At 47.3% G+C, this 27,609-nt stretch overlaps 1 protein-coding gene across 2 annotated transcripts in view; it reads right to left on the bottom strand.

Annotated features, from left to right (window-relative positions):
* Positions 1-2,390: 2,390 nt before the first annotated feature.
* RANBP17 (RAN binding protein 17) overlaps positions 2,391-27,609 on the bottom strand; it is a 270,399-nt gene continuing 245,180 nt past the window's right edge. Inside the window, exons 26-28 of one of the 2 annotated variants that reach the window (XM_077312908.1) lie at positions 16,916-17,014; positions 8,115-8,242; positions 2,391-3,192 (exon numbers count right to left, since the gene is read on the bottom strand). In XM_077312908.1, the coding sequence (XP_077169023.1) occupies positions 3,096-3,192; positions 8,115-8,242; positions 16,916-17,014 (324 nt within the window). In that variant the 3' untranslated portion in view covers positions 2,391-3,095. Of the gene's footprint in view, positions 3,193-8,114; positions 8,243-16,915; positions 17,015-27,609 lie in introns of those variants that run through there. The other variant, XR_013226934.1, reaches the window with a different exon arrangement.

A 27,609-nucleotide genomic window follows, 5' to 3' on the forward strand; every position in this document is an offset into this window, starting at 1 on the left:
TCACCAACCTCCCGTGTCTGGCCAGCAAACTGCTCACTATATCTACCATTTTGGGATTCACCAATCTAAAAAGCACTATCCCCTAGCGAACAACCAATAGGCCACCGCCCAAAGAAACGTATGGACGTGAAGAAGCACTATCTCCGCCTCCAATGTTCCATCCTCGCACCTCCCTCCCTCTCCCTTCTTCCGGGGACGGGAATTTCTTTCTTTTTTTAAGGTAAACTGCTTGGAGCAATGAATAGGTGGACAAGCATGCAGGCAAAGCCAAAAATAATTTCCCCCCGAAGTTGTCACACAAAGCATGCCTCTCTAAATGCCCCCCCAAATCAGGAACGAGATTAATTTTTAGAAGTATCGTGATTCTAGAAGGGGTGGTGTTCAAGAAGCACTATGCATCTATCATTAGATGCATAGGCATTTAAACTGAATATTCATTAAAAAAAATAGCGGGCATCATGGGACCTTTAAAACATGCAAAGGGTTTTGGCCTCCTGGCTTGATTGACAGGCAGAAGAGAATCACATATAAACGGCGTTGCTCTCTTCAACCATTTCCAGCAGCGGTTGTGGAGGGTGAGAAGCGTGAAAAGGTGGCAGACAAGAGCGAGACAGCAAAAAGGTGAGGAGTGGCCATATAACATTTAGCGCTACAATATTCAGCTGGTGTAACACTATTTTTACCAATGTGCGGAAATGCCATTCTACTTCACCTTTTTCATAGTTTAAGAGTACACCATAACTCAAAACTACATCCACACTAACTTGCCCAAATTCTGAAGTTATTTATGTTGTCTTTCTGACTGGCTGGGTTCCACAGGAGTAGGGTTACCAGATTCCAATGATCTCTTCCCTTGGAATAAAGGGCAGCCTTGGAGCCCTCCCCAAATTCCACCTTCCTCAAATATCCAGAAATTTTCCAAGTCAGAGTTGCTGACCCTGGCAGGATAGCTTTGGTAGCCATTGACCCCACATACAAAATCCTTTCTCAGAGAAGGTGAGATAAGTGCCCTGCTTAGAAACCTCCCGGTACAATCTAAAGAATTCCTTACTACAGAAGACCTCTGAATGAAATTAAGTGAAATTGGACAGCTTCAACAGCCCCTGAGGTTCTTTATGTACAGACTTGAGAGCTTTCCATTTTTGTATTGTATATTTTAACTGGTCCAAAATTTGGTTTGTAAGTTGCCCTTGAAGGCTGGTATGGATGGAGTGGGGGCACACCAGTATCTTAAATAAATGTTAGAAGTACAAAAATTATAATGCGTGAAGTGGCCTTTAGGACACATCTTGATTTGTGTTGTTACAACTGTGAAGCCTCATTAAGTTTCCAACTAGATATTACCGTAGGAGGGCACATCAGTTAGGCCAGGCTCTCTTAACCAGGGCCGGGGGGGGGGGGAGTTTAGACAGCCCTGGAAGGCTTTCCCGAATGAGTGGGAGTTAATTAAGTCTTTATATATTTTCAAAATTATAAAAAAACATTATTGGATGAAATGACCAGCTTGGTGGAGTGGTTAGGAGTGTGGACTTCTAATCTGCGCTTCCCAACATGTAACCAGCTGGGTGACCTTGGGCTTGCCACAGCACTGAGAAAACTGTTCTGACTGAGAGGTAATATCAGGGCTCTCTTAGCCTCACCCACCTCATGGGGCATCTGTTGTGGGGAGAGGAAAGGAAAGGCAACTGTAAGCCGTTTTGAGACTCCTTCGGGTAGAGAAAAGCAGCATATAAGAACCAACTCTTCTTCAGTAATATCAGGACTCTCTCAGCCTCACCACCACCACCACCACCACAGGGAAGTTCCTATTCTAGCTATGCTAAATATGCATGTTCTCCAGTGCCCCCTGCAGGGCAACCTTGATATTCTGCTCCATTATGCACAGTGCAGATCTTGTATATTCCAACAACTTGTTCAGCTGCTATGTTGGCCTTGAATGAAACGTTCAAGCTGCGTGGGCGTGAAGGTTGATTCATACTTCATACAAAAGTATGAGTATAAAAGGTCTCTAGCATACAACTTTCTGCATATTTCTCCTGTTACATAACCAGGAGAGTTGGGCTGCATTCAGGTGTCACAAGGAGTTCTAAATCAGCCCGTTTGCCTGTGTGAGCCGGGCCTGTTTCTTTGCTTGCCTAACAGCCTTGCTTCTTGGTTCCCTCTTGCTTGCAGCAAGATTAAGCATTCAGAAACTTGTTCCAGTGTCAAGTGCCTGCAGGTTTCTGAGCCTTGACAAAATTCCTTGTAACCTGGGATTTTTTAAACCCTGTTTGAGGGGTAGAGAAGGGAAGGGCCCTGGCACAGAATATATCAAACAGAGAGAAACAGACCTATCCACTGGCAATACAATACATATAGTCATAAAATAAAGAAAAGTGTCCTTTTTTTGTAGTTTTCCTTATTTTTTTATTCTGTAGGACTTCTGTCAAAACGGAATCCAGGTACTATCCGTTTTCAGCGAGATTCTTTCATCAGTGACAAGTCCTCTGAGTCTTCAGTATATATTTATCAAGTATTGAGAATGTACCATACTTACTGGGCATTGCTTGGGCCACGTGGAACATGGGTGTTTCTGCTTCCACTTAAGACGAAAGACTTTTAAAACTGTGACATGCTGCCATGTTTTATAAAAAATTGAGCCTCCTGTTCATGCAGAGGGTCTGAGTATCAAGCAGATATTTTAGAAACAATCAGGGATCATCATTTTTTTTTTTAAACAATCGGATAAATTTTTATTCGTCTGATTGCAGAAGAGGAAAAGAATCCCACCCCACCGCCCAACAATTTCAGGTTAAAAATACATGTTTTCTTTGACTCTTTGGTTAAGTACTATTTTCAGCACTGAGAAAAGAGAAGAGAGATTTGACTTTGGAAATTCAAAACGGTTCTTTAGGTCATGTTTTGTTGGTTGGTTGGTTTGTTACATTGCTCCCGCGGTTACAAAGTCTTACATTTATGCCCAACCCGTAAAAAAGGCTCAAGTCGTCTTAAAAAAATATTGCCTGTGAAAGTCAAACTCCTTATCTAACAGCTTGGCGTGGTGAGCCGATCTTCGAGGTCTCTTTGCCATCATCCAGGGAATCTCGGGGCATGCATCAACTCATCATTTCTAAGTGGCTCGCTTCCGAGGTTCCTTCGCAGCGCAGCGTTTCGCCCATATCTCGGCGGAAGGCAGACACGTTCTGGGTGAACCTGCAATCGAGACCCCGAAACAAGGGAGGCGTCCATTCAGTTAAGGTAAAGGTATCCCCTGTGCAAGCACCGAGTCAAGGTAAAGGTAAAGGTATCCCCTGTGCAAGCACCGAGCAAGCTGGGTACTCATTTTACCGACCTCGGAAGGATGGAAGGCTGAGTCAACCGTGAGCCGGCTGCTGGGATCGAACTCCCAGCCTCATGGGCAGAGCTTTCAGACTGCATTTCTGCTGCCTTACCACCCTGCGCCACAAGGAGCGCGTACAAAGAAACTTCTGTATTCTCTGACATACCGAAGCGGCTCGAATTCTAAACAATGAAAAAAGGAGGCCCGAAGCCAGCAAGGAAACGAAGTTATAAAAGGAAAAGGTACTCTTCTCAAATATGAAATCGCATCCTCGTTCCGGGACATGTTGCGCTGGGAATTTCCTTTTACCATCCCTCAAAGAGCTTTTTCAGAATTAGGATGGCTCATTTGTTGTGGTTGGGTTATTCAAGACTAATGGCCAAAGTGGATCTTTGCCGGGCAGTTTGGGAAAGGTAAAATGTGTGGGCAATCTGGGCTTCAGGGTGAGAGGAGAGAGCATGGAACCATTCCCCCACCCCCTTAGTTTTGTCCCCTGGAACCGGGCTCCCTGCACAGCTATTATGAACAAAATAAGAGGGGGTGGGGTGGGGGGGAGACGATTGAGCACATAAAACTTGATCAAGATCCCTGGCCCTAGAGACCTCAAATTGGCCTCAAGAGTCAGGGTTTTCTCGGCCTGGTGGAATGCCCTCCCCAGGGAGATCAGGGTCCTGCGGGAGTTGAAACAATTCCACGAGGTGTGTAAGATAGAACTGTCCCACCAGGCCTACGGTTGAGGCCAACAAATACCACCACCAAGATGGCCTCCCTACACAAACGACACACAACTGTACGCCCACTCAGCACTGAACACCAAAGCGCTTCATCTCCCCCTCCTTCTTACCGGTGAGAAGGCAGTTGAGTTCCTGGATCGTTTTAATATCAATCTGGTAGCTTAAAAATGTTTAAATCATCGTTTTATCTCACAATGTGTCGTAAGCCGTCCCGAACCCTCAGTGAAGGGCAGGATATGAATTTTGAAATTAAAAACAAAAATTCATACGAGTTTGCGTAGACTGGCTTTAATTTGCGAAAACGAGTATGACCAGGGGGTTCTTCTCTCCTGGATCAGCTGCATGTGCACACCACCCACCCAAATCTACCAGGTCGGTTAGGGCCCCAACCTCTTAAGAATATTTTCCTCTAATAAAAGAAAATAGGAAAGGGGAGTATGAAAATTGGCTGGGAGAGAATGAGACACAGCTCCAAACTCTGATCCTATCCGCCAGCCCAATTCTGATCTTCTCCACTCCTCAACCCATAAGTCCCTTAAGACAAATGGAGGTTCTTTAGCGCCACTTCCCATGGGGCATATTGATATTTACTTGCCTTGTTACCTCTGGTCAAAAAGACTTTACAAAGAACCAGTAAAGCCAGAGCGCTGGGGGGGCCCAGTGGCTAGAGTGATGGGCTAGGGCAGGCTTTCTCAACCAGGTTTTCATGAAATCCTGGGGTTTCTTGACGGCCCGGGATGGGTTTCCTGGATGGGTGGGAATTTAATTTTGATATATATTTTAAAAACTATTAAATATTTATTGGGTGATAGGACCATATATGGTCATGTCGACCTGCCCCCCCCAATTGGCCAATGATGGGCTTGGGATGGGGCAGGAAGGGGAGGAGCCCCCAGCGGGCATGTACACAGCTAAAGGTAAAGGTAAAGGTATCCCCTGTGCAAGCACCGGGTCATGTCTGACCCTTGGGGTGACACCCTCTAGCGTTTTCATGGCAGACTCAATATGGGGTGGTTTGTCATTCCCTTTCCCAGGCTTTATTTTTGGGGTTTCTTGGAATTTCAAATGTCAAGACTTTCCCTCAGGAAAAAAGAATCTGACATAAACGTGTGCTCATTGACAGCAGCCAAGCTTTCAATGCACAGGAAAAAATGACACGCCAGCTCTATTAATTGTATGCTGCAGTTCTTCTTCTTGCTTAATCTACGTTTAATTTTGAGGGTGCCCCTTTTCAGACGTCTGTGACTTATGGAACCCCGCACAGGATGTTGCTAGGCGTGAGCCATTAAGTTATTATAGCCTATGGTCAAAAATAATTAAGCTTTATTAATCACACGTATTTAAACTATGCAATGCAAATTGCTCCACGTGGAGGCCATTACGGTGAAGCAAGGTGTTCAAATGAAGCAGATTACCACAGGGCTGTGATTTCGGGGCCTTTTGTTTTCAGGAGGAGGAGATCGGTTTCAGACAGCCGTGCTGACACGAGGAGAACCGTGCCAAGGGTTCATCAATCCACTCTATTTGCTTAAAATATTTATACCCCAGCTATCTGCTTTGAAGGCCGCTTACGTCACAAAAGCAATAAAATGGTGATGAAGTGGCAGCGATAAAACGTATCAGGTCACATGAGGGTGAGACCTTAAAATATTACGAGAACATCATTAAAAGAACTTCTGAAACCACAGCCTAAAGTTACTAAAAGCAGCAAACACAGGTGGACGTAGCCGAGACCAACTGCGGAGGGTGGGTCTAAAGCAGTGGTTCTCAACCTTCCTAATGGTGTGACCCTTTAATCCAGTTCCTCATGTTGTGTTGACCCTGAACCATAAAGTTACGCAAGTGTTCTTTCATCGGAATTAAACTGAAGCTGACCAATGGCATGAAGATCCATTGTTCATGAATGTATATAAATTGGTTTTTTCCCTGGGTTCCTCTGCCTCTTGTCCCACCTTGCCGATCTCGCTGTTTTTCGCTGCTCTAGACAGACGAACGCTCTATCTCAATCTATCCTGCAAGGCTGTTGTGTGGATGACGCCCCCCCAGCCAAGTTGCTTGCTCTGCTGCAACCCCTGTGAAAGGGTTGTTCGACCCCCACCAACGCATAATGGATCTACAATGCGTTACCAAAGTTAAGTTGTGGCAATCACCGTGCGGCTGGGTCCGCCTCCAGTGGCGGCCATTTTGTTGCTGCACCCACCATGCCAGGTCAGCAACTCAAATATGCCCATGGGCTCAAAAAAGTTGGAGACCCCTGTTGGAATTGGTGCACTATTCGATTTTCCACCTTGCAGGAACCACAAGGAAACCTGGGGCAGCCACAACATAAAATTGATGCCCATTTGGTGTACTGGACCGCCTTTTTTTCTAGCAGTGGAGCCCCACCTGACAATTTTCTGGCCTGTTGCTTCCCCCCAAAGGCTCCTTATCTCTTTCTTCCATGGTGGCAGTGGAGAGTAATAATAATAATAATAATAATAATAATAATAATAATAATAATAATAATAAGAGTTGGCTCTTATATGCTGCTTTTCTCTACCCAAAGGTATCTCAAAGCGGCTTCCCTTTCCTCTCCCCACAACAGATACCCTGTGAGGGAGGTGAGGCTGAGAGAGTCTTGATATTTCTGCCTGGTCAGAACAGCTTTATCAGTGCTGTGGCGAGCCCAAGATCACCCAGCTGGCTGCATGTGGGGGAGTAGCAGAATCGAACCTGGCCTGCCAGATTAGAAGCCTGCACTCCTAACCACTACACCAAGAGCAAGACCTCTTGCAGAAGAGGAGACGTCTAGGAAAAACACCCGGAGGGACTGCAGGGAAGATGGAGATCCCTGCCACCTTTGAAGCTTATGCTACAGGGCTGCAAGGGAAGTAACCATATGCTTCAGGTGTGAACTCCAAGAGTGATGAGAGTATGTAGAAACTGAGACTTTTGTAATGTAAGGTGCCCTATGTGGTGTCTCTGAGGTTATTTCAGTGGAGAAACTGAGGTCAGAATGATGTCAAATGTCTTTTCTTCTCTCTACCATGTTTTCTATAAACATTCCCCCATTGGTAGAGAATCTGACACTGGAACCAGCTCCAAGCAAAAAACTTATCTCAGACTGAATAAAGGGAGAGATTCAGGTGGGCAGCTGTGTTGGTCTCAAGCAGCAGAACAAAGTTTGGGACTTTAAGTTTTATTCCAGGTATAAGTTTTCGTGTGTAATCAGTCCTCTCTCAGTTATAATTGCCCAGTGAATTATGCATTTGGGCTCTAGCCCAGCCTTGCTCAACTTTTTTTACCATTGAGAAACCCCTGAAGCATTCCTGACATTCGAGAAACGCAGACGTGGCGTGATCGTGCAGAATAGGGTTGGGAGGCATAGCTGCGGCCTTTGTGTGTGTGTGTGTGGGGGGAAACGAGTCAACATGACCACATATTGTCATATCACCCGATAAATGTTCAACACATTTTAAAGATATATTAACAATTAAGTAACTCCCCCCAAACGGGAAAGTCCATTGGCAAGGGGGGAAAGGCTGCAGACCACCTTTGGAGCTCCTGCAGACCCTTGGGGGTCCATAGACCCCTGGTTGGGAATCCCTGTTCTAGAGCAGCATTTCTCAACTTTTTCATTGTTGAGAAACACCTGAAATTCTCCAGGTTTTGAGAAACCCCAAAATTGGCAGAATACGGTTGGGAAGCATAGCTGTGTACATGCCCACCTCCTTCCGGGGGCCCATCTCCTTCCCAGCCCCTCCAGGGCCATCGCTGGTCATTTGGGGAGTAGGACGTGACCATATACAGTCATATCACCTGATAAATGTTTAATAATGTTTTGAAAATATATTAAAAATTTATTAACTCCCACCCATTTAGGGAACCTTTCCAGAGCTATCAAGAAACGACGGGGTTTCACAAAACCCTGGTTGAGAAAGCCTGCTCTAAAGACATGAACCTGTAGGCTTAAACCCACTGGGTGCAGAATTGCCTTCTGCACAGGCCTGTCCTTCACATCCATTTTATCGATGGTGACATTTTATCTGTCCCCTGGCCTACTTCTTCTGCCCTGGACCCACCTGTCTCGGTTCTTCACCAGAAGGTTCTGTTCCACGCCTTCCATGAGGTTCTGAAAGCACTGCTGGAGGACTTCTTGCTTATTAGCAGGCTGTGTGTTTATTAAGCTTGCTCTTAATTCACCGAAGTACTGAAATGATAACAAGGGGGGGAAAAGAACAACATCTGGGATAAAAATGTTCCATCTTGGCAGATGCTGAGGTTGAAATATCCAGGAATGCCTATTTCGTAAACTTGCAGCTTAAAGGTAAAGGTATCCCCTGTGCAAGCACTGAGTCATGTCTGACCCTTGGGGTGACGCCCTCCAGCGTTTTCATGGCAGACTCAATATGGGGTGGTTTGCCAGTGCCTTCCCCAGTCATTACCGTTTACCCCCCAGCAAGCAAGCTGGGTACTCATTTTACCAACCTCGGAAGGATGGAAGGCTGAGTCAACCTTGAGCCGGCTGCTGGGATTGAACTCCCAGCCTCATGGGCAGAGCTTCAGACTGCATTTCTGCTGCCTTACCACGCTACGCCACAAGAGGCTCATAAACTTGCAGTTTAGGACAATCTTATTTTAAGACCGGGATCCAGCATCATTTCCTATGTACACTGTTGGGTCCTCCCCGTCCCATACATACCCTCTCACGTATCGTTCTGAACTGAAATAAACACACCAGAGGATTGTGTTGGGCTTTCCACCCGTGCTGATCCACCTCCTTTCCCCAGGATAGAGGCCCCCGGTAAAATATACTCATCGACGCCCCTTCCCCCTGAGCCCAGTTTGTGAGTTTCCACAATGCAACTTGACACATTGAGACTTTTCAAATTATTCCTAACAGGTTGCTAAACTTCAAGACCACAGGAGAGGAGATTAACGAAACAGAAGGCTAGATACAAATTTAGCTGCATTTTGAAGAGTCACCGGAACAAGCTAATAATCCTGTTGAATAGAACTTAAGTGTGACTGACAGCCCTAACCTGCGAGATGCTTAGGGGTTTGCAATCTGATCTTCCCAACATCCACTTAAGAGCTATTACAATGAGGCGGGAGCCCAATTTGGATGGTGGAGGAGGGGCACAGGGAGGGGAGAGGGGGGTATACAACCCAGGTACAGTTGACCAAATTAAAATTGGGTGCCCTGTGCTATTATACTGTTTTAAAGAAAAAGATGGAAGATACTCTCCCCCCCCCCCTTTTAAAATGTCTAACAACAGTGTGGGACTCCCAAGTTCAGATCAACAAGGGGTGGAAATCTAATTTACCCCCATCTTGTGCAGCTCTGATTCCACAGCTGCAACGGACGCAGTCACATCTAGTTTGACCTTAATGGTCTCTGCACTGAGGTCAAAGAGTCAAGAGGCACTAGATGGAGACAGTGAAATCAGAGACATGGTGACCTGGTTCTGCTTCTGGAAAGCCAGGCCCATTAACGCAACAACTCTGGGCATCACACAAATCACGATCAGTAATAAGACACTGTTGAAAAGTGGCCGGCGCTATTTGCCACCTAGAATGACCTGATGAACCCGCTCCTTGCCATTACTTCACAACGAAAAGGCTCTCGGAAAACTCGGAACGTCGCAATTTTCCCAAGATCGATTATTGTTCGTCTGAACTTATGAAAGCTCCAGACAACTCACTGCACAGGATATGCTCAGATGGTCTCTAGGGTAAGGTGACCAGATTGTCCCACTTTTGGAGGGACATCTGGGGGTACCTGACAAATTGTACTTATGTTGAAATTAAAAAAAATATCTATGACAATACTATTTTTGTGTTCTATGCATTCTATGAAACTTTTTGTTGCTCCATATAGACTAGCGATCCCCAACCTGTGGGCCGCGGACCACATGTGGTCCTTCGACTAATTGGAGGTGGGCCCCGAAGGACGCCTTCTCTCCCCCCCCCGGCCCTTTACTTCATCCCCCCAGCCCTTTACAACACACTTCATTGTTGCGGCGTGTCTGTATCTTATTTTGAAGGGATGTTTAAACATTACCATAGCGATCAGAGAGCGCTAGGGCAGTGGTTGAGAGAAGAGGAGTAAACTACCCCCCCCCACCGGGCCTCAGTAAAAGGCGTTGAGTGGTCCCCGGTGAGTGGTCCCCGGTGATAAAAAGGTTGGGGACCACTGATATAGACCACATTTTTAATCAAGAGCCCCACTGGTCAATGGTGTCCCACTTTACCATCTGGTCACCTTACTCTAGGGACAAACTAACATGGGGACCATTGAGTCTAGTCTTCTTGTAATGTGACCAAAGTACGAAAGCCTCAGTTAAGTCATTTTCGCTTCCAGGGAGAGTCATTTTCGCTTCCAGGGAGAGGTCAAGCTTGGTTTGATCTAGAACCCACTGATTTGTCCTTTTTGGCAAGTCCGCGGTATTTGTACAACTCTCCTCCAACGCTACGATTGAGAGGGATACACTTTCTTCACTGTCCACCGACTTCCACCCTTACGCAGTCATGAGGGGGGACCTTTTCTGGCTGTTCTGGGTTCTTTCTATATAAAAACTTAGGTTTAAACTGTGTTTGATTATGGTATTCTATTACCGTAAACTGCCTCAAGTCTCCTTGCAGGAAGGGGTGATCTCAAGAATAAATAAAGATAGGAAACACTACATTATGGAAATGGTAGGAGAGGCCATTTAGACCTGCCCTGATTCAGATTTATTGATGTACAGCTCCGAGCCAAATACAAAGGCACTTAAAAATCCAAAACATATATATATATCACAAAATATTATAATCCAGTAAGTTCTCGTAAAAATAGGGAATTTAAAATAATATTAGAGGGATAGTTTAAGACGGTGGTCCCCAACCACTGGGCCGCGGCCCGGCACGCCCTGGCACCAGGCTCCCTCTCCCCGCCCCCCCCCCAGTAAGAAACTTCCCAGGGAAAATTGGCCGATTAGCTTGCGGCCCAGCAAGCTTCTTTTTGTGGGGGGGGGGGGGGGGGAGAAAGGGAAGCAGGACCGCGCATGCGTGTTTGCGCCACGCATGGCCGCAAACGTGCATGCGCAGCAGTTTCGCGCATTGTGCATTCGCGGCCACGCATGTGCGGCATGGGTGGCCGGGCGATCGCCCTCCCCACTGCCGCCGGTCCGCAGCCTTAAAAAGGTTGCGGACCACTGGTTTAAGAGAAAAAATTAAATTACTAAAATTTATAATGAGTTTCCAGTACTAACATGTTTGATAGGCTTGCACGGTATTGCAAAATACGGTGCATTGGCCAATGCCTGTGAAGTTACGAACACCTTTTACTAGTATTGACTCATAGAATCATAGAATAATGTATGCAGCTGTTTATCCAATGGGTTGCAGCAGCCCTACAAATGACAAGCCATCTCCAGGTTGCTTCTAAATTGGTGCTGGATCCGAGAACCCGGAACACACCTTTATCTCGTCCACGTATGGCCTGCTATTCCAAAGTGGCAGAATCTAATGTTATGGGTACTTGAAGCGTACAGAATATTTGTTGTTATCTTGTATATCAAAATGCTTCCCCCCCAATAAACAGATTAACAAAAACCACACAGATACCCCGTGCAGCTTCCTTAATTCATATAAGTCTAAAGTGACTGGGTCCATAGAGGACCTGCTGATAAATAATGGGGTATATGCACAGTCTATACTAACCGAGCGCCATAATCATTAGAATGCAGCATCGTTCCGGAAGAGAGAAAATTGTGCTCTTCTCATATTTCTTGCTATTCATGATTGCACGGCTATAGCTCCTTGTGAAATATTTAATTCCTCCTTACACTAAAGCTGCTAAGATCAAAACCACATAATTAATATGGAGTCAGGCTAATATTTAATCCTATAAATCAGAGACATTGGCTAAACAAAAACGTGGCTGAGAACAAGATTGGGAATGCACGGGGCCACTTATTTCTGCCTTTGATAATGATGCAGTGACTCAGGGCAGATAGAAAATGATTAGTTTCCCCCCCCCTCCCAAAGTAGGAAATATTGCTTCCATCTGTAAAGGATAATATCATGATGTCATAAACTTTTTCTAAACACTGAATTTGCCCTTATTCCCTCTCAATCATTTTAAAAGAACTGCTCCTCGTATGGAGCTTGGATTTAAATCACAATAATACACCGAGAAGATGAATGACAGTGCTATTGGATATAGTTAAAATTGGATCCTTCAGCACAGGTGAATGATGAGACGGCGCTTCTCTACTTGATATATTTTCTCCTTCTATTAGTTTCCTACCAGGGCTGGGATTTCGGTTTGAATTTTAATGCATGCGGCTGGCTGCTAATCTCGGTGTCTTCTTTCCTTTCCCCGGCACCATCTTATTGTATAGACAATTCATTCTCCAAAGCGGTAATGCACTGCCACTTGTGCGCTGCCCAGGAGATAAACGGATTGGGAATAAAGTTAGGGCTCGTCGCTGAAGCCGGGAGGACGCTGCCGGTCAATATCTGCAGGGACAATCCCTTCACAGCCGCAGCCAGCTTGCCGATCAGGCTTTTCTCCACCAGGGCTTCATGAAACCCTGGGGTTACGCGACAGCCCCGGAAGGGTTTCCTGAACGGGTGGGATCATGCTGACTCCTTTCCCCTCTCAAAATGGCCAGTGATGGGGGTGGGAAGGGGAAGGGAGGATTCTTCAGGAACCTGAAGGCATTAGAGCAGGGGAAGTCAAACTGCGACTCTCCAGATGTCCATGGACTACAATTCCCACGGGCTCATGGGAATTGTAGTCCATGGATATCTGGAGGGCCGCAGTTTGACTAGCCCTGAATTAGAGTCTGAGAGCAGCCCCACTTTTGGAACTATGATTATGGGGGGGGGGGGGAGGCGGAGCATCATCAAAGCACAGCTTATCTATTGGCCAATGCCTGTGAGGTCACAAAAACCTATGTCACCCAGTTGATCTATGGCAACTCTGTCGGGCAAGGGTTCCCAACTGGGGTTCTGGGGAACCCTGGGGTTATGTGGGAGCTCCCCAGGAGTTCTGTGGCCTTTCTCAGTTCATAAAGGTAAAGGTAAAGGTATCCCCTGTGCAAGCACCAGGTCATGTCTGACCCTTGGGGTGATGCCCTCTAGCGTTTTCATGGCAGACTCAATACAGGGTGGTTTGCCAGTGCCTTCCCCAGTCATGACCGTTTACCCCCCCAGCAATCTGGGTACTCATTTTACTGACCTCGGAAGGATGGAAGGCTGAGTCAACCTTGAGCCGGCTGCTGGGATCGAACTCCCAACCTCATGGGCAGACAGCTTCAGACAGCATATCTGCTGCCTTACCACTCTGCGCCACAAGAGGCTCATATGTTCATATGGCTGCTGAAATCATTACATGTCACTGGAGCCCACTTCCCCTGTTGCGCTATAGGCGTAACACCACCTCCGGGGTTTCCTGAAGCCTGAAAAATATTTCAGGGTTTTCTCCATGGTCAGAAGGTTGAAAAAGGCTACTGTAAGGTTTTGGTAAGAGAAGAAGAAGGGTTGCTTTTTTTGTATGCTGCTTTTTACTACGCAAAGGAGTCTCAAAGCAATTTATAATCGCCTTCTCTTCCTCTACCCCACAACAGATAGCCTGTGAGGGAGGTGAGGCTGAGAGAGCTCTGAGAGAGCCGTGGCTGGCTCAAGGTCACCCAGAAGGCCTCATGAGTCTCAAAGTGGTTTACAATTGCCTGCCGTTCCTCTCCACACAACAGAGATCCAACAGAGACTGAGAGGAGCTCTGAGAGAACGGTGACTGGCCCATGGTCACCCAACTGGCTGCATGTGATTTAGCTTATGAGATCTGATAAGATCAGTCTAGCCTGGAGGACCGCCCAGGTCAGGACAGTGCCTGTAGAGGTCAATACCATGAAACATTCTGGGAAGTTCGAATGCAGGTGGGAGGGCTTTGGGCCCTTCACTCAATTGCTGTTATGCTGCTCCGTGCTGAAGTCAGTGGCAGTGCCTTTTTTTGTTCCCCCAGCTGTCATAAAGATGGCAAACACAAAGCAACCCTGAGGTAGAGATGCTAGGGAAGAGGAGTGATGAGCAGGGCTTCCTGTTCTTTTTCACAGTCCCCTATTCGGGAACTGAATGAGTTCCCTTACGTAGATGTAGGCAACAAGGTCTTGGGGAAAATGCTGCCTGATGTTGCCAGATGAATTCTGACATGATGTGAAGTCCGAAGGTCTACCTGTGGTCTTCCATGTCCATGGACTACAATTCCCATGAGCCCCTGCCAGCGTTTGCTGGCAGGGGCTCATGGGAATTGTAGTCCCTGGACATCTGGAGGACCACAGGTTGACTACCCCTGGTCTACAGCATAGTGGCTTACAAACTTATGGGCTCAAGCCAGTTGGCCTCTTTGTGACTTTTGTGGGATGACCAAGAGGCAGGATGTTCCAGCTGCAGATACTCATGTCCTTCAGGCAGCCCACAACAAATTTATGTTGCTGGTACCTGCCACGAGGACGGAAAAGGCAGCAGGAGGCCACTCTCTTAATTCCAGTTACAGTGGACAGGCATGGAAACGGTCCTCTCTTTGTACGGAAGGAGAAGGAGAAGAGTTGGTTCTTATATGCCGCTTTTTTGTCTTAAAGGGGCTTACAGTCGCCTTCCCTTCCCTACAACAGACACCTCGTGAGTTAGGTGGGGCTGTAAGAGAACTGCTTGGTCAAAACTGCACTATCCTAGGGTTGGGCGATTCGGCCGCCAAAGCAGCCATTCCCGCCTGTAGCAGCCAGCACCGCGGCGCAAGAGGGGAGGTGCGGGCAGTAGTGCAGCAGTGGGCACACACACGCAGGCGCGGAAGTCTGCGCCTTCGTGTTTGCGTCAACCAGTGTGCCACTGCCCGCCCCTCCTCCCCTGCCCGTGCCGCGATGCTGGCTGCTATGGGCAGGAACGGCTGTTTTGGCGGCCGAATCGCCCAACCCTAAGGACTGTGACAAGGTCAAGGTCACTCAGTGGGCTGCATGTGGGGGAGGAGCGGGGAATCAAACCCGGCTCGCCAGATCAGAAGTTGTGCTCCTAACCACTACACCAAGCTGGCTCTCCACACCAAGAAGGTTCTCCTGCCATTGAATATATGTAATGTTTGCCCTGGGTTGGTCTGCAAATCAATCGCCAAGAGGAAGGCGGGAAGGATAATTGGCCGGGTGAGATGGAAACGGGAAATGACCTGCGGCAGGAAATGTGGACAAGGCCCGACAGCCACTTTGTTCCTCTTTGAGGCCGCTCCTGACGGCCATTCATTCCCTCAGACCTCTCGCGGATATTATTACCATTATAAGAACGCCTCTTGAAATGACGGATAGCCTCAAGGTTTGAATGGCTTCTCAATAGCTTTGCAAAGCTTAAGTCTTGTGGTTCAGTCGTGTTTGCTCGGGCCTTTCATGAAACTTTTAACGACACTTTCCAGCTCCTTTAATTGTTGACTTTCGAACTCCTCTAGTTACAGGCGAATGAAGCCAACTCCTTTGCATCTGCTCACTTTTCCATGTGGGGTTGCTTGGCTGATTTGTGGCTGCTTCTCCATCCTGGAACGTCCAGGGTCACTACGCAGAGGCAAGCGATAGCAAACCACCTCTGTTAGTCTCTTACCTTGAAAACTGTACGGGGGGCACTGTAAGTTGGCTGTGACCTCATGGCGTCACACTCCCCCCTCCATCATTAATAGTAGTAGAGCCATCTGCAATGATCACACTAACCACAGTCCTTCAACCAATGGTTCAACACAAGGTAAGAACTAAGCCCCGTGTTTAAAGGAGCTGATCCTAAAGCAAGACTGCGGCTGTCATGGTTGACCCAGGCTAGAGCAGAGAGGTGCTTTGTGTGTGTGTGTTGAGGATAAAGCCAGTGTGGTATAGTGGTTAAGTGCAGTGACTTCTAATCTGGCAAGCTGGGTTTGATTCCCTGTGCCTCCACATGCAGCCGGCTGGATGAACTGGGGCTAGTCTCACAGAGACTCTGTTCTGACCGAGCAGTAATACCAGGACTCTGTTAGCCCCCACCTACCTCACAGGGTGCCTGTTGGGGAGAGAAGAAGGGAAGGCGATTGAGACTCCTTTGGGCAGTGAAAATTAGGGTATAAAAACCAACGCCCCCCCCTCCTCCAGAAGAAGAAGAAGAAGAAGAAGAAGAAGAAGAAGAGTTGGTTCTTATATGCCGCTTTTCTCTACCCAAAGGAGGCTCAAAGCGGCTTACAGTCGCCTTCCCATTCCTCTCCCCACAGCAGACACCCTGTGGGGTGGGTGAGGCTGAGAGAGCCCTGATATCACTGCCCGGTCAGAACAGCTTTATCAGTGCTGTGGCGAGCCCAAGGTCACCCAGCTGGTTGCATGTGGGGGAGTGCAGAATCGAACCCGGCATGCCAGATTAGAAGTCCACACTCCTAACCACTATACCAAGAGTAAGACCTCTTGCAGAAGAGGAGACGTCTAGGAAAAAAGGCAAGAGATGAGCAGAGGCGGTTGGGCATTGCTTGGACTTCCTTGGCAGTCTCCCATCCAAGGACTAACCAGGGTCAAACCTGCTTAGCTTTGAAGACCTGACGAGATGAGCTAGCCTGGCCTGCTTGTCTCTTAGACTTCAATCACGATAAATAATACTCATAAACTTGAATCTTATAGCCTGCCCTTCCCGGGTAGGCTCAGGGCAGGTAACAAACCACCAAGCGTTTCAATGCAATTTCAATACATAAATAACCATGAAAACCTTAATTAAACAAATCAAATAGGTTTTAAATATTAATTAAAATGCATCAAAGGCCCTCTCGCCTTACGTTTAAAAACCTTCTGAAGGGAGGGGCTTCCTTATGACTACCTGAAACCTAGCATTATTATCCCTGAGCACTTACTTTCTCGTTGAGGAGTATGAGGCCCAAGAGAGGTCTGGACACTGACCACTGGTTTCGGCAGTCTTCAAAAATTATGGTATTCATAAGGATTGACATCATCTGAAAGAGAAAGGAAAGGTCTGACAGTCCAATGCTGATATATTTTGCCTGGTATTTGTTCCTCATCAATACAAAACAACCACCTCCCCCGGTTCTGCAAGGTATTCTGGAAGCTACTCTCAACAGAGCTCAAGGATTCCAACAAGATCACTTGTCCTAAAGCCAATGCATCTCTGGCCTATAGATATTCCGCCCTTATCATTTCTTTGGACTTCCAAATTTATTTCTTTCCAAATTTTATTTCTTCATTAGATTTATATGCCACCCTTCCCGGCAAGCTGGCTCAGGGCAGTTAACAGCATCATCTCAAGTTATGTAGGCTTTAACACTTTAAGACAAGTACCACAATTATTAACTAAACCATAAAACCGATCAAAACAGTTGCCAATCAGTATTCCTCGTTCCAGGGGAGAGTTGTCTCAGGACGGGGGCTAGCACAGATGTTACTGGTTACTGGCCCCAACCAAATGCCTGGTGGAAGATCTCTGTCTTGCAGGCCCTTTGAAACCGAGCTAGCTGCAGCTTATGGTGCTAAAGCAGACCTAAAAGTTAAAACAAGGGTGCATTCAGGCTTCCATAATGCACACACACCCCTTCCCCGTTACCGTAACCTATTATAGAAACAAAGTTGGGATTATGCCGGCATCTGCTTTGCAAAAGAATTCTAACAAACAGGTTCGCCTTGGAACCATTGCAATGTCCAGTCAGGCTTGAGCCTGGTTTGTTTCCCAGCCTGTTTCGGTTTGCAAAATGTGCCATAAGATGGGCTGACACACTGCCGGAAACCGGAAAACAATGACTTGATGATTCTCCTGGAGGTAGGCAAAGGGGTGGAAGAGGCTTGACGCCCCCACAAGTACCAGATGGGAAGGGGAATTGAAGAAGGGGAACAGACTTCGTGTTGATTAATGACTACTTAAGCCAAGGGTGGGATCTGACTGCCGACACTGGTGGGTGACCTGCTCCAAGAGACGGACTGATGGGGCATGGCTCGGTTGATTCCTCTGGACCTCTCAGCGGCTTTCAGTACCCCCCTCAGACTATCCTTCCAAGTTGGGATCGGGAGACACAATTTTGCAGAGGTTCTGATTGTAACTTGCAGGTAGGTTTTGGAAGATGATACTGGGCCTGTTCAGCCCTTGGCCTGTTCAGCCACCTTGTCCCTTATGCTCCTTTGTATCTTCATGAGACTACTAGGGGAGGTCATTTTGAGATCTAGGCCAGGTTGTCACCAATACGTGGATGACACCTCTATGGCCCATTATGTACGGGGGGGATAGCGCACATTCGGGGTGGAATGGCGGTGACTAAAATCACCAATAATGCATGGAGCCAGCTGCAACTGGCCGCAGATTCGGTGCATGCCGCCAAAAAAGCCACGTTAGCAAAACGCAGAAGAAAGTGCAGCTTCCGGGTGACCGGGGCGCAACCAGAAGCGGCGCTGGGGTCGCCGCGTGCATAATTGGTTACTCTGGGTTTTGCCGTTGTTGCGTCCCGTCCCGTGCATAAGTGGTTTGCTTCGCTTCTCCCCCCTCCGCGTTTTCCATTGTACCCGAAATCGCCGTTTCGGCGGCCGTGCATAATGGGCCATAGTCGCACTTCTAGGTGACCCCAGGGAGCCTGCAGAATCCCTGAACTAGTACCAGGAGGCAGTTTTGGAATGGATGCAAGCTAATAAACTGAACCTTAACCCCCAGAAGTTAGAGAGCAAAAGGTCTGACCATGGATTTGTGCCACTTGTTCTGGATAGGGCTCTATTCCTCTTGAAGGAATAGGTCCATAGCTTGGAGAGGCTGGAGTAAGGCCCCAAACTTGGATCGATGGCATGAAAGAATGGGGTAAGCTCCACCCCACTGGGTCTCATTCAAAGGTCATTTTCTACCACTGGGCAGTGGGACAGTATTCTCCTTTTTCATTGCAGATCTCCACCTGACTTCTCATGGTTCCCTGCCCCCCAGGAGCAACATTTTTGGGAGTTCGGTGGTTTTGGCAGAAGGAGAGAGACAGAACGTTCCCTTCGGCTGGTGGAAAAGTCCATTGGCAGAAGACAAGCTTAGGATCTGATCCTGTTAGAAAACAGGACCTCCAAAGTTACATGGTCCTAAGCCCCAAATCCAAATGATATCCAAGTGCATTTGAGTGCTACTATTTACAAGATGTTCCCATGAAAAATGTAATGCACAGCGGTTAAAGAAAAATCCCCACCCTAATATCAAAGACAGAGCAGATGTGGAAAAATAATTCAATTACTTTTTCGAGGCCAATGAGGAGCCGGGAGCCGAGTCCCCAGAGAACTGACACCCACCGCAAGCCGGACTGTAATAACTGCCTGGGAACGAGTCAAACAACATGTTTCGCTAAATGAAAACGATAATCCTAGCCCTGCAAATCACTCGGAACAAGGAAATTGCCTCCAAATTACCCGAAGCTTCAACATTAAAAGTGCGCCATCGAGTGCAGGCAGATTTCCCCGTTTGTGAGGAAATGTGGAAAGTGGTATTCAAGCGTACAAGTAAAACATGAAATCGCAGGAAGGGGTAGTCAATCTCGTCCTCAAAAGATTTGGAAAAATTAAGACCCCCCTGCATGGCTGCCGGCAAAGAAATCTGCGAGCAGTGCCATCTAAGGCTCTTGTCATCAGTGAGTCCAACAATGGAGGAATGGAGGAGTGTGTTAATGGCGCTTAGCAAGATGGAGGAATGGAGGAGTGTGTTAATGGCGCTTAGCAAGATGGAGGAATGGAGGAGTGTGTTAATGGTGCTTAGCAAGATGGAGAAATGGAGCAGTGTTAATGGCGCTTAGCAAGATGGAGGAATGGAGGAGTGTGTTATGGCGCTTAGCAAGATGGAGGAATGGAGGAGTGTGTTATGGCGCTTAACAGTGTAGGATCTGGGTTCAAATGCTCACACAACCCCGATACTTTCTGGCCGGCTGTGAGGTGGCCCTTCTTGAAGACCGGCCCATTTTGTAAGGTGGCTGTGAGGTCACAGCAGAAGACAGGATGCCTTGTGCTCTTCCACCAGGCATTCGCTTGAGGCCGACCGACTTAGAACACCTGCTGGGCCCCCAGACACCTCCCCCCCATGACGGAAAGAATTAACCTCCCAATGTTACTGTTAATTGTTATTTATATATTATAAATGTGGTTTTGTGATTTTTGATGCCTTATTTGAAAGTTGTTGATGTTACAGTCTACGTATCGTTCCGTGTACGTTATATAATGTTCAATGTAAACCGCCCAGAGCTGCAAAGAAATGGGCGGTATAGAAATCTAAATAAATAAAATAAATAAATAATGTCATTAGCAGGCAGGCAGATAGGCAGAAGGCTAATGCTAAGGAATGCTATAGCAACTCCTCCCCGCCTCCCCTCAGACAGTGGGATGTGGCTCTTCAAAGATTGATTTATTTGTTTATTATGTTTTCACTTCCGCCGGCTCTAAAAAACCCCCACGCAGAATGGATGGCAAGAGCAATGAAATACCTAAACTTAAAAATATACAAAAATAACATTTCAAATTAAATAGTTAAAACGTTTTAAAATTGCACAGCTTTTAATAGTGTTCTTATATGGAAAGGGAGAGGGTCTTCACTTAATGCACCCCTCACTGAGGAATACAGCCTGGTGGCTACAGGCAGAGTAGTCAGCAGCTAGATTTTAGTGTAGGCCTCAACCACAGGCCCAGCGGAAAAGCTTGATTTACAGGCCTGGCGGAACTGTCTAAGGTCCTGCAGGGCCCTGATTTCTTGTGGCAGGCCATTCCACCCGTCTGGGGCCAGGTCCAAGAATGCCCTGCCTAATTTGACTTCCTTAGGACCAGGGATTCTAAGTAGATTCCGATAACTAGATCTCAACTCTCTTCATTTATATGTAGACTGTTAAAGTGGAGAACCCCTGGCCCATTGTGCGCTCAGTCCTGTCAACACCCCCTGGACCCCCAAATACTCTGGGAGACAAAACAAGGAAAGCAATTTCCCAGGATCAGCTTCTCTATTCTATATGTACATTTTCATCCCACCCTTATTTGAGGAGCTCAGGTTGGCATACAACAAACAGAACGGAGAGATTCCCTTCCACCTGGTGAGCCTCACAGCTGTTGGGGGCTGTGAACCCTGGTCTCCCAGATGCTATTCCAACACTCTAACCATGATGCCAAGCTAGTGGTTTGCCCTGGCACGTAGGCTGAAGCAGTCTCTATTTTGGAAGTTCTTGCCGAGGCACTTTTGACTGCTTGGCTCGTGGCAGGCTACCAAGGACGCAGCCAGTGGAGCAGCAAACCTTGCCCTGAGTCCAGTGCTGTGGGTGAAAGAGCTTCACTTGCGAAGAAGAAGTGAGTGTGGGAAAAGCTGGAAGGGAAAGACAAGTTCTACTGCACATCCTTGGCCTCGGAGGTTGCAGGAATTGGTGATTTGATTCTTCACTCTCAGAAGGGTAATTAGGGGCCTTGGTCATGTCCCTCTCATTTCTCTAGTCAAGTAAGCACTCTAATACCGTCACACTACAGCTAGAAGTCATGAGCAGGAAAACATTGACTCTGCAAGAAGAAAAAACAGCAATTCCTTCCAACCTGCAGCCAAATAAACAGAATTCAGATAGGGCTTCTCTTGCAGCCTGCTAACCTTATGTTTTAAGTTACAATTACGGTACAATTATTTCCGGTTAATGTCACTGAATACTTTACTGGGTTTCCCACCCTTCTAATCGAGGTTTGCACGGCACTGAATATAAACATCTAGTTGCGTTCTTTGCAATTCCATACCATCTAACATCTAGCAGTTGGTGCAAACTTAAATGGACTTCGAGGAATGGTAGAAGACAGGAAGGCCTGGAGGATCATTGTCCATGGGGTCGCAATGGATCGGACACGACTTCGCACCTAACAACAACAACCATCTAACATGTATGCGAAACCTCCTAAAATGCCAGCTGTCCAACTGCCTGGAAGTTCAGTACGTCAGGTTAACACCAACAGAACCAAGGGGACGCAGAAACTATGCAGATGCTAATTTGTGGTCCGGCAGGCTGTGGCATGGGCTCAAAGAGAAACGGTGTGGCCAGTGTCATAGATTTGTGGACAATGAGGTGCTTTGTAGAGGGTTTCCATGTGCCAGTTCTGCAAGCCAAAGAAGAGCTGTTGGCTTGGTTGAATAGCCCTCAGTTTGGACGAAGAATGTCCCAAGTTTCGTCACCAGCTAAAAGGATCTCCATGCACAGAGCTAGGAAAGACCTTAGGAGACTGTGTCCAAGCGTGGACACAGAGACCAAAGGACCCATTGTTTCGGACACCTTCAAGAGTTCAACAGCTCTGCCCTCCATCCATACTTAGCCCCTTTCGCATTATCAGATACAGCACTGACCACGTCTTTGTGAGGTGTCCAACCTGCCCCACCTCTCGCAATCAGCCTTCCTCCCATCATCCACTGCCACCGATAACCTGGGTGGAAGATGCCAAGGGAAAGAGTTCAAGTGGTGGAAATGGCATGCAAAGGATAGGACCCAGAATAATGGGTTCAAACAATGTGTAGAATGGTACCGGCGGAATATCATGAAAAAAAAATGTCACAGTCAGAGTAGTTCAGCAGTGGAATCGGCTACCTAAGGAGGTGGTGAGCTCCCCCCCCCCCCCCCACACTGGATGTCTTAAGCAGTGGCTGCATAGATACTTCTCATGGTTGCTTTAGGCTGATCTCCCATTGAGGAGGTTGGACTAGATGGCCGGTATGGCCCTTTCCAACTCTATGATTTTATGACTGGAGATGGGATGGGGCGGGGGGGGGGGTCCAAGACATCCCACAGGCTGTTACCAATGATCGCTGCAGTGTGAATTAGGCCTCAATGATTTGATATTCATGAACCAGCTTGAAATGTGAATCCACATAGCTCCCCTCTCCTTCTAATCTCAGCCAATACTGAACAGTGAAGTCCTAAATGGAGTTATTCCCTTCTAAGCCCATTGACTTCAAGGAACGCAGAAGAGTGTAAATAGGGTTTCCAGCTCTTAGTGGGGAGATACCTGGAGATTTGGGGGGTGGAGTTGGGGGAAGGTGGGGGTCTGCTTAGGGCTGCACTGTAAACCTCGCATCTTCCAGTCCTTGGGAGCGACCAGTGCTAGCTGAGTTTTCAGACAGTACTCCTAATGGTTTCAATTAGTCACACCTCATATTCATAAATATTATATTGGAAGAGCATATGCTGCGCATTCTGTGGAGGGTGGCAGTGTCTTAGATCAAGATGTTCACAAAAGCTTAGTACCGAGCTGGATAAAAGCATCAGACGCAATAGACTGGGTTGGTTCCAGCCAGCTTTTCCATTCAATCTCACCCAGTCCCCTTCCTTGCTACATTCCCTAACCATCTTTTGCATATGAACCAACGGCTCCTGGCCTTCCTTTCCTCCCCAACAAGAAAAGCCACTTAGATCAGTTTTTAACTAGTTAGATTAGTTTTAGCTATGGTTGCTAGTTCTGGGTTGGGGAATACCTGGAGATTTTGGGGGAGGAGCCAGGAGTGGGCAGGATTTGGGGCGGGGAGGGACCTCGGGGGAGTATGACGCTATGGAGTCCACTCTCCAAAGCAGCCATTTTCTCCCGGGAAACTGATCCATTTAGCATGGTGTGACCCTAGTTTTAACTTGGAACATTTCTTTACCTTGACTCAGCCTTTCTCAACTCTACAGCCAGTTTGGTGTAGTGGTTAGGAATGCAGACTTCTGATATGGCGAGCCAGGTTTGATTCCCTGCTCCTCCCCCACATGCAGCTGGGTGACCTTGGGCTCACAAGAGCTCTGAGAAAGCTGTTCGGACTGAGCTGTTATGTCAGGGCTCTCTCAGCCTCACCCACCTTACAGGGTGTCTGTTGCGAGGAGAGGAAAGGCGATTGTAAGCTGCTTTGAGACTCCTTCTGGTAGAGAAAAGCGGCATATAAGAGCCAATTCTTCAGTAATATCAGGGCTCTCTCAGCCTCACTCACCTCACAGGGTCGGAATAGAAGAACCAACTTCTTCGTTTACTGTTGAGAAACCCCTGAAACATTCTTCAGGCTCTGAAAACCCTAGAAGTGTTGCAATTGTGCAGAATATGGTTGGGAAGGACAGCTGTGTACACGCCCACATGAGGCCCCTCCCCTTCCCACCCTCTCCAGGCCCATCATTGGCCATTTTAGGGGAGGGCAGGTTGACATGACCATATATGCTCATATCACCCAGTAAACATTTAACACATTGAAATATATGTATAAAACTTAATTAACTTCCACCCATTCAGGAAACCCTTCCAGGGCCGTCAAGAAACCCCAGAGTTTCACGAAACCCTGGTGGGGAAAGCCTGCCTTGACTTAAGGAGGCCTGTTGAACCCAAGTGGACCACAGCTCTGGCCTACGCATTTTCAGGCGAAGATACGTTTAGAAGGAGAGTTCAGAATCAGTGACAGCTCTTTGTTACTTTCTGTTATGACAGCATGACGTAAGGACTTCTCCTCGGACTGATTAAAAGCTAATGCATCATCTCTCGTATTTTATCCCTGGGCGCTCGGGGCAGGCTGCCTTTCAAACTGCTGACAAGATCATAAAGCCGACGTCTATGTCGGAGTTGAAAGTGAAGGCAAAGAGAAACGGGGAAGACTGCAAGCGGCCGCCTGAGAGGGAAAGGGAGAGAAACCCGGGCAACAACGTCCTCGCAAAATGCCAACGGAAGCGTTTTCCGTTTCCTTCGCGCCTTTCCGATAGGCTGAGATCAATACCGTCAAAGGCCAGCGTTGTGGAAGAACTACGTGTATCTGACTTTGGGCTCGGCAAGATTTAAGAGTGGCAGTCACAGCTCACCTTTATTCCGGCCACCCATGAGATGGAGAGCCTAATTCTAACATTAAAAGGGTGACGGGAGCTACACGTCTTCCCCCGGCCCTGCGATGTACCCCCCCGCAAACTGCTGCTGAAGCACCTCTAATCCCTCAAATTTGGATGTTGTCTTATGACCAGTAAAAGACAGGCTCGTGTTGGATGGGCTGGTGCAGCTACCTAAGGCAGTGGGGCTTGCACAGGGCAATAAGGGGGGGAAAGCAGGGAAATTTGGGATCTGAGCCTTTGAATATGTTTAACTGCTAGCCGAAAATGTGCAAAGAGCCCAATTTAGATAAGGGAGGGTGCTGCGTTAAGTTTCTGCCCCCTTGTTTGGTTTTGCTCATCGAAACCTTATTCTGCTGTTGGGAAGATGGTCCACTTGTAAATGTTTTCCTCAGAGAAACTGCATGGAAAGGAAAGTTAAAATCTGCATTTTCTTCTCCCTGTGCAGCCACAATCTGAACTGGATTTGTCTACTTCTTATACAGATTTGAGATCAGATAACAGCTCGACCAGCGTCTCTTCTAGTGGGATCTCAACTCTTGAGAGAAAGAGCTTACAACTAGGTCCGTCCCTGCAGGTAGATGCATCTGGAAGAACCCCTTGTGCATTTTCCATCTGGCATCGTCTGTGCTTCTGGCCATGCCCTTTTCGGTTCATGGAACTGGGAGAATGACCAAGACGGCCGAGGAGAATTCTTGCAGAGGCCCTTTTGCCTTTCCGCTAGGTCCCTGAAACGCTTTGACGGATGAACTTTGGGGTGCTAAGAGAGTGTAGGGGTTAAGAGTATCCGGCTTGTAATCTGGAGAATCGGGTTTGATTTCCCACTCCTCTATACGCAGACAGCTGGGTGACCTTAGGCTAGCCACAGTTCTCTCACACCTCTTTTAGCCTAGCCTACTTCACAGGGTGTCTGTGGTAGGGAGAAGAAGGAAAGGCGATAGTAAGCCTCTTTGAGACTGCTTTGGGTAGAGAAAAGCAGGACTAAAAAAAAAACAGCTCTTCTTCGAAAGCGCGTTGGTCGATGTCAAGAAACTCTCACCAAATACAACCCAACACAGGAGAATATGTCCATGCCTAGTTTGTGCTGATATTGGCAGTGGAGCATTCTTACTTCCCTGTTAGCACTGGCTGTGCATACAATCAACTCACGGAACTTTCTGAGCAGCAAGGGATCTTTTGGGATTAGCCCCTGATGATACACTGAACTTGGCTGATGATCTTGGCCCAGAGAAATAAGTCCTTATTCTCCTGGATGCTTTTGTGGCTTGAGAGCCAGCTTGGTGTAGTGGTTACGAGTGCGGACTTCTAATCTGGCGAGCCGGGTTTGAATCCACGCTCCCCCACATGCAACCAGCTGGGTGACCTTGGGCTTGCCACAGCAGTGATAACACTGTTTTGACCGAGCAGGAATATCAGGGCTCTCTCAGCCTCACCCACCTCACAGGGTGTCTGTTGTGGGGAGAGGAAAGGGAAGGCGAGTGTAAGCCACTTTGAGACAACTTCGGGCAGAGAAAAGCGGCATATAAGAACCAACTGTCGTCGTCGTCGTCGTCGTCGTCTTCTTCTTCTTCTTGTATCAAATCATCCTTAGAACGTCTTCAGATGAGTTCATGGATACATTGAAGTTGTCACAGTCCAAGAATGTGGTCCACTTGCTTTGGGGAGTGTGCCCTACTTCTTACTCCTCTTTTCTTACAGCACCCAGACAGAACGGACTGCCTGGTTGGCCCACAAAGGTGGGTACCGCTTCACAAGGAAAGTAATTCCAACTATCATGGAAGGCGGCAAGAATGAAAAGACTCTCTAAGAAGTCCTCCTTAAACCCTGAAGATTTAAACAGCTGCTTATCAGTAGCAAATACCCCACTTTGGGGACTAAATGGCTGTACAATTCCAGGGTCTTTTGGCAACAAATTGCATGTAGCTATTTCAATGAGTTTCAGGTCTAGTTTTGAAATGGAAACTGCTCTGGTTGCCTTGGCTGATGACCTTGGCTCGGAGAAAAAAGTCCTTATTCTCCCTTTTGTGGCTTTTGGTATCTTTCAGGACTGATAAGAGGAGGTGGGTATCCGAGGCTCTGGTGGGTCTCATCCCAGCAGGTGATGATGGGGACAATGACTTGATCTGTTGGTTCCCCCCAGAATTGTACTGGTGTCCCCCCCCCCATTTTTAAAACATTTACATGAAACTGTTGGAAGAAACTGTCTGGATGTTTGACTGAGACATCATCATTGGACCACTCAGCTCTACTCCTTTTCAACTGAGTTATGAAGATGGGATGGTGGACGCCTGAATACAGTAACCAATGAGTGGGCCAAGGATCTACAATACCAATTGAAGCTTGGGGAGTCTAATTACCTTGGGAAAAGGTTGCATGCCTCCTTAACAAGCAGGTGCAGAATTGGAAGATGCTTTTGACCTGGGTTTTCCATCTGCTCTGTGCTATATAATGCTTTTAATAAACTTTGATTGGTTTACGAGCTGTAATCTTAGCTTGAGAAGTGGGAATTAGCCATCCACCATGCGCTGATAATATATTCCGCTCCAACTCCTCCAGTGAGCTCCATGTGAGGTTGCCTAGACAGATGTCGTGGAAACATTGTTGGAAAAGTGGCATGCAGGATGCTAGCAGGCCGTATTTCATTGGTTTAAAAGCTTTACAGGGGCTGCTGGTTAACTTCCAGGCACAATTCTAAGGCTGGTACAGACCTATAAACTTTTAAATGGCTTAGGACCAAGATACTTTAAGGCAAGCTT

The sequence above is a fragment of the Paroedura picta genome, chromosome 1 (assembly GCF_049243985.1).
Source record: "Paroedura picta isolate Pp20150507F chromosome 1, Ppicta_v3.0, whole genome shotgun sequence".
Taxonomy (NCBI): Eukaryota; Metazoa; Chordata; class Lepidosauria; order Squamata; family Gekkonidae; genus Paroedura; species Paroedura picta.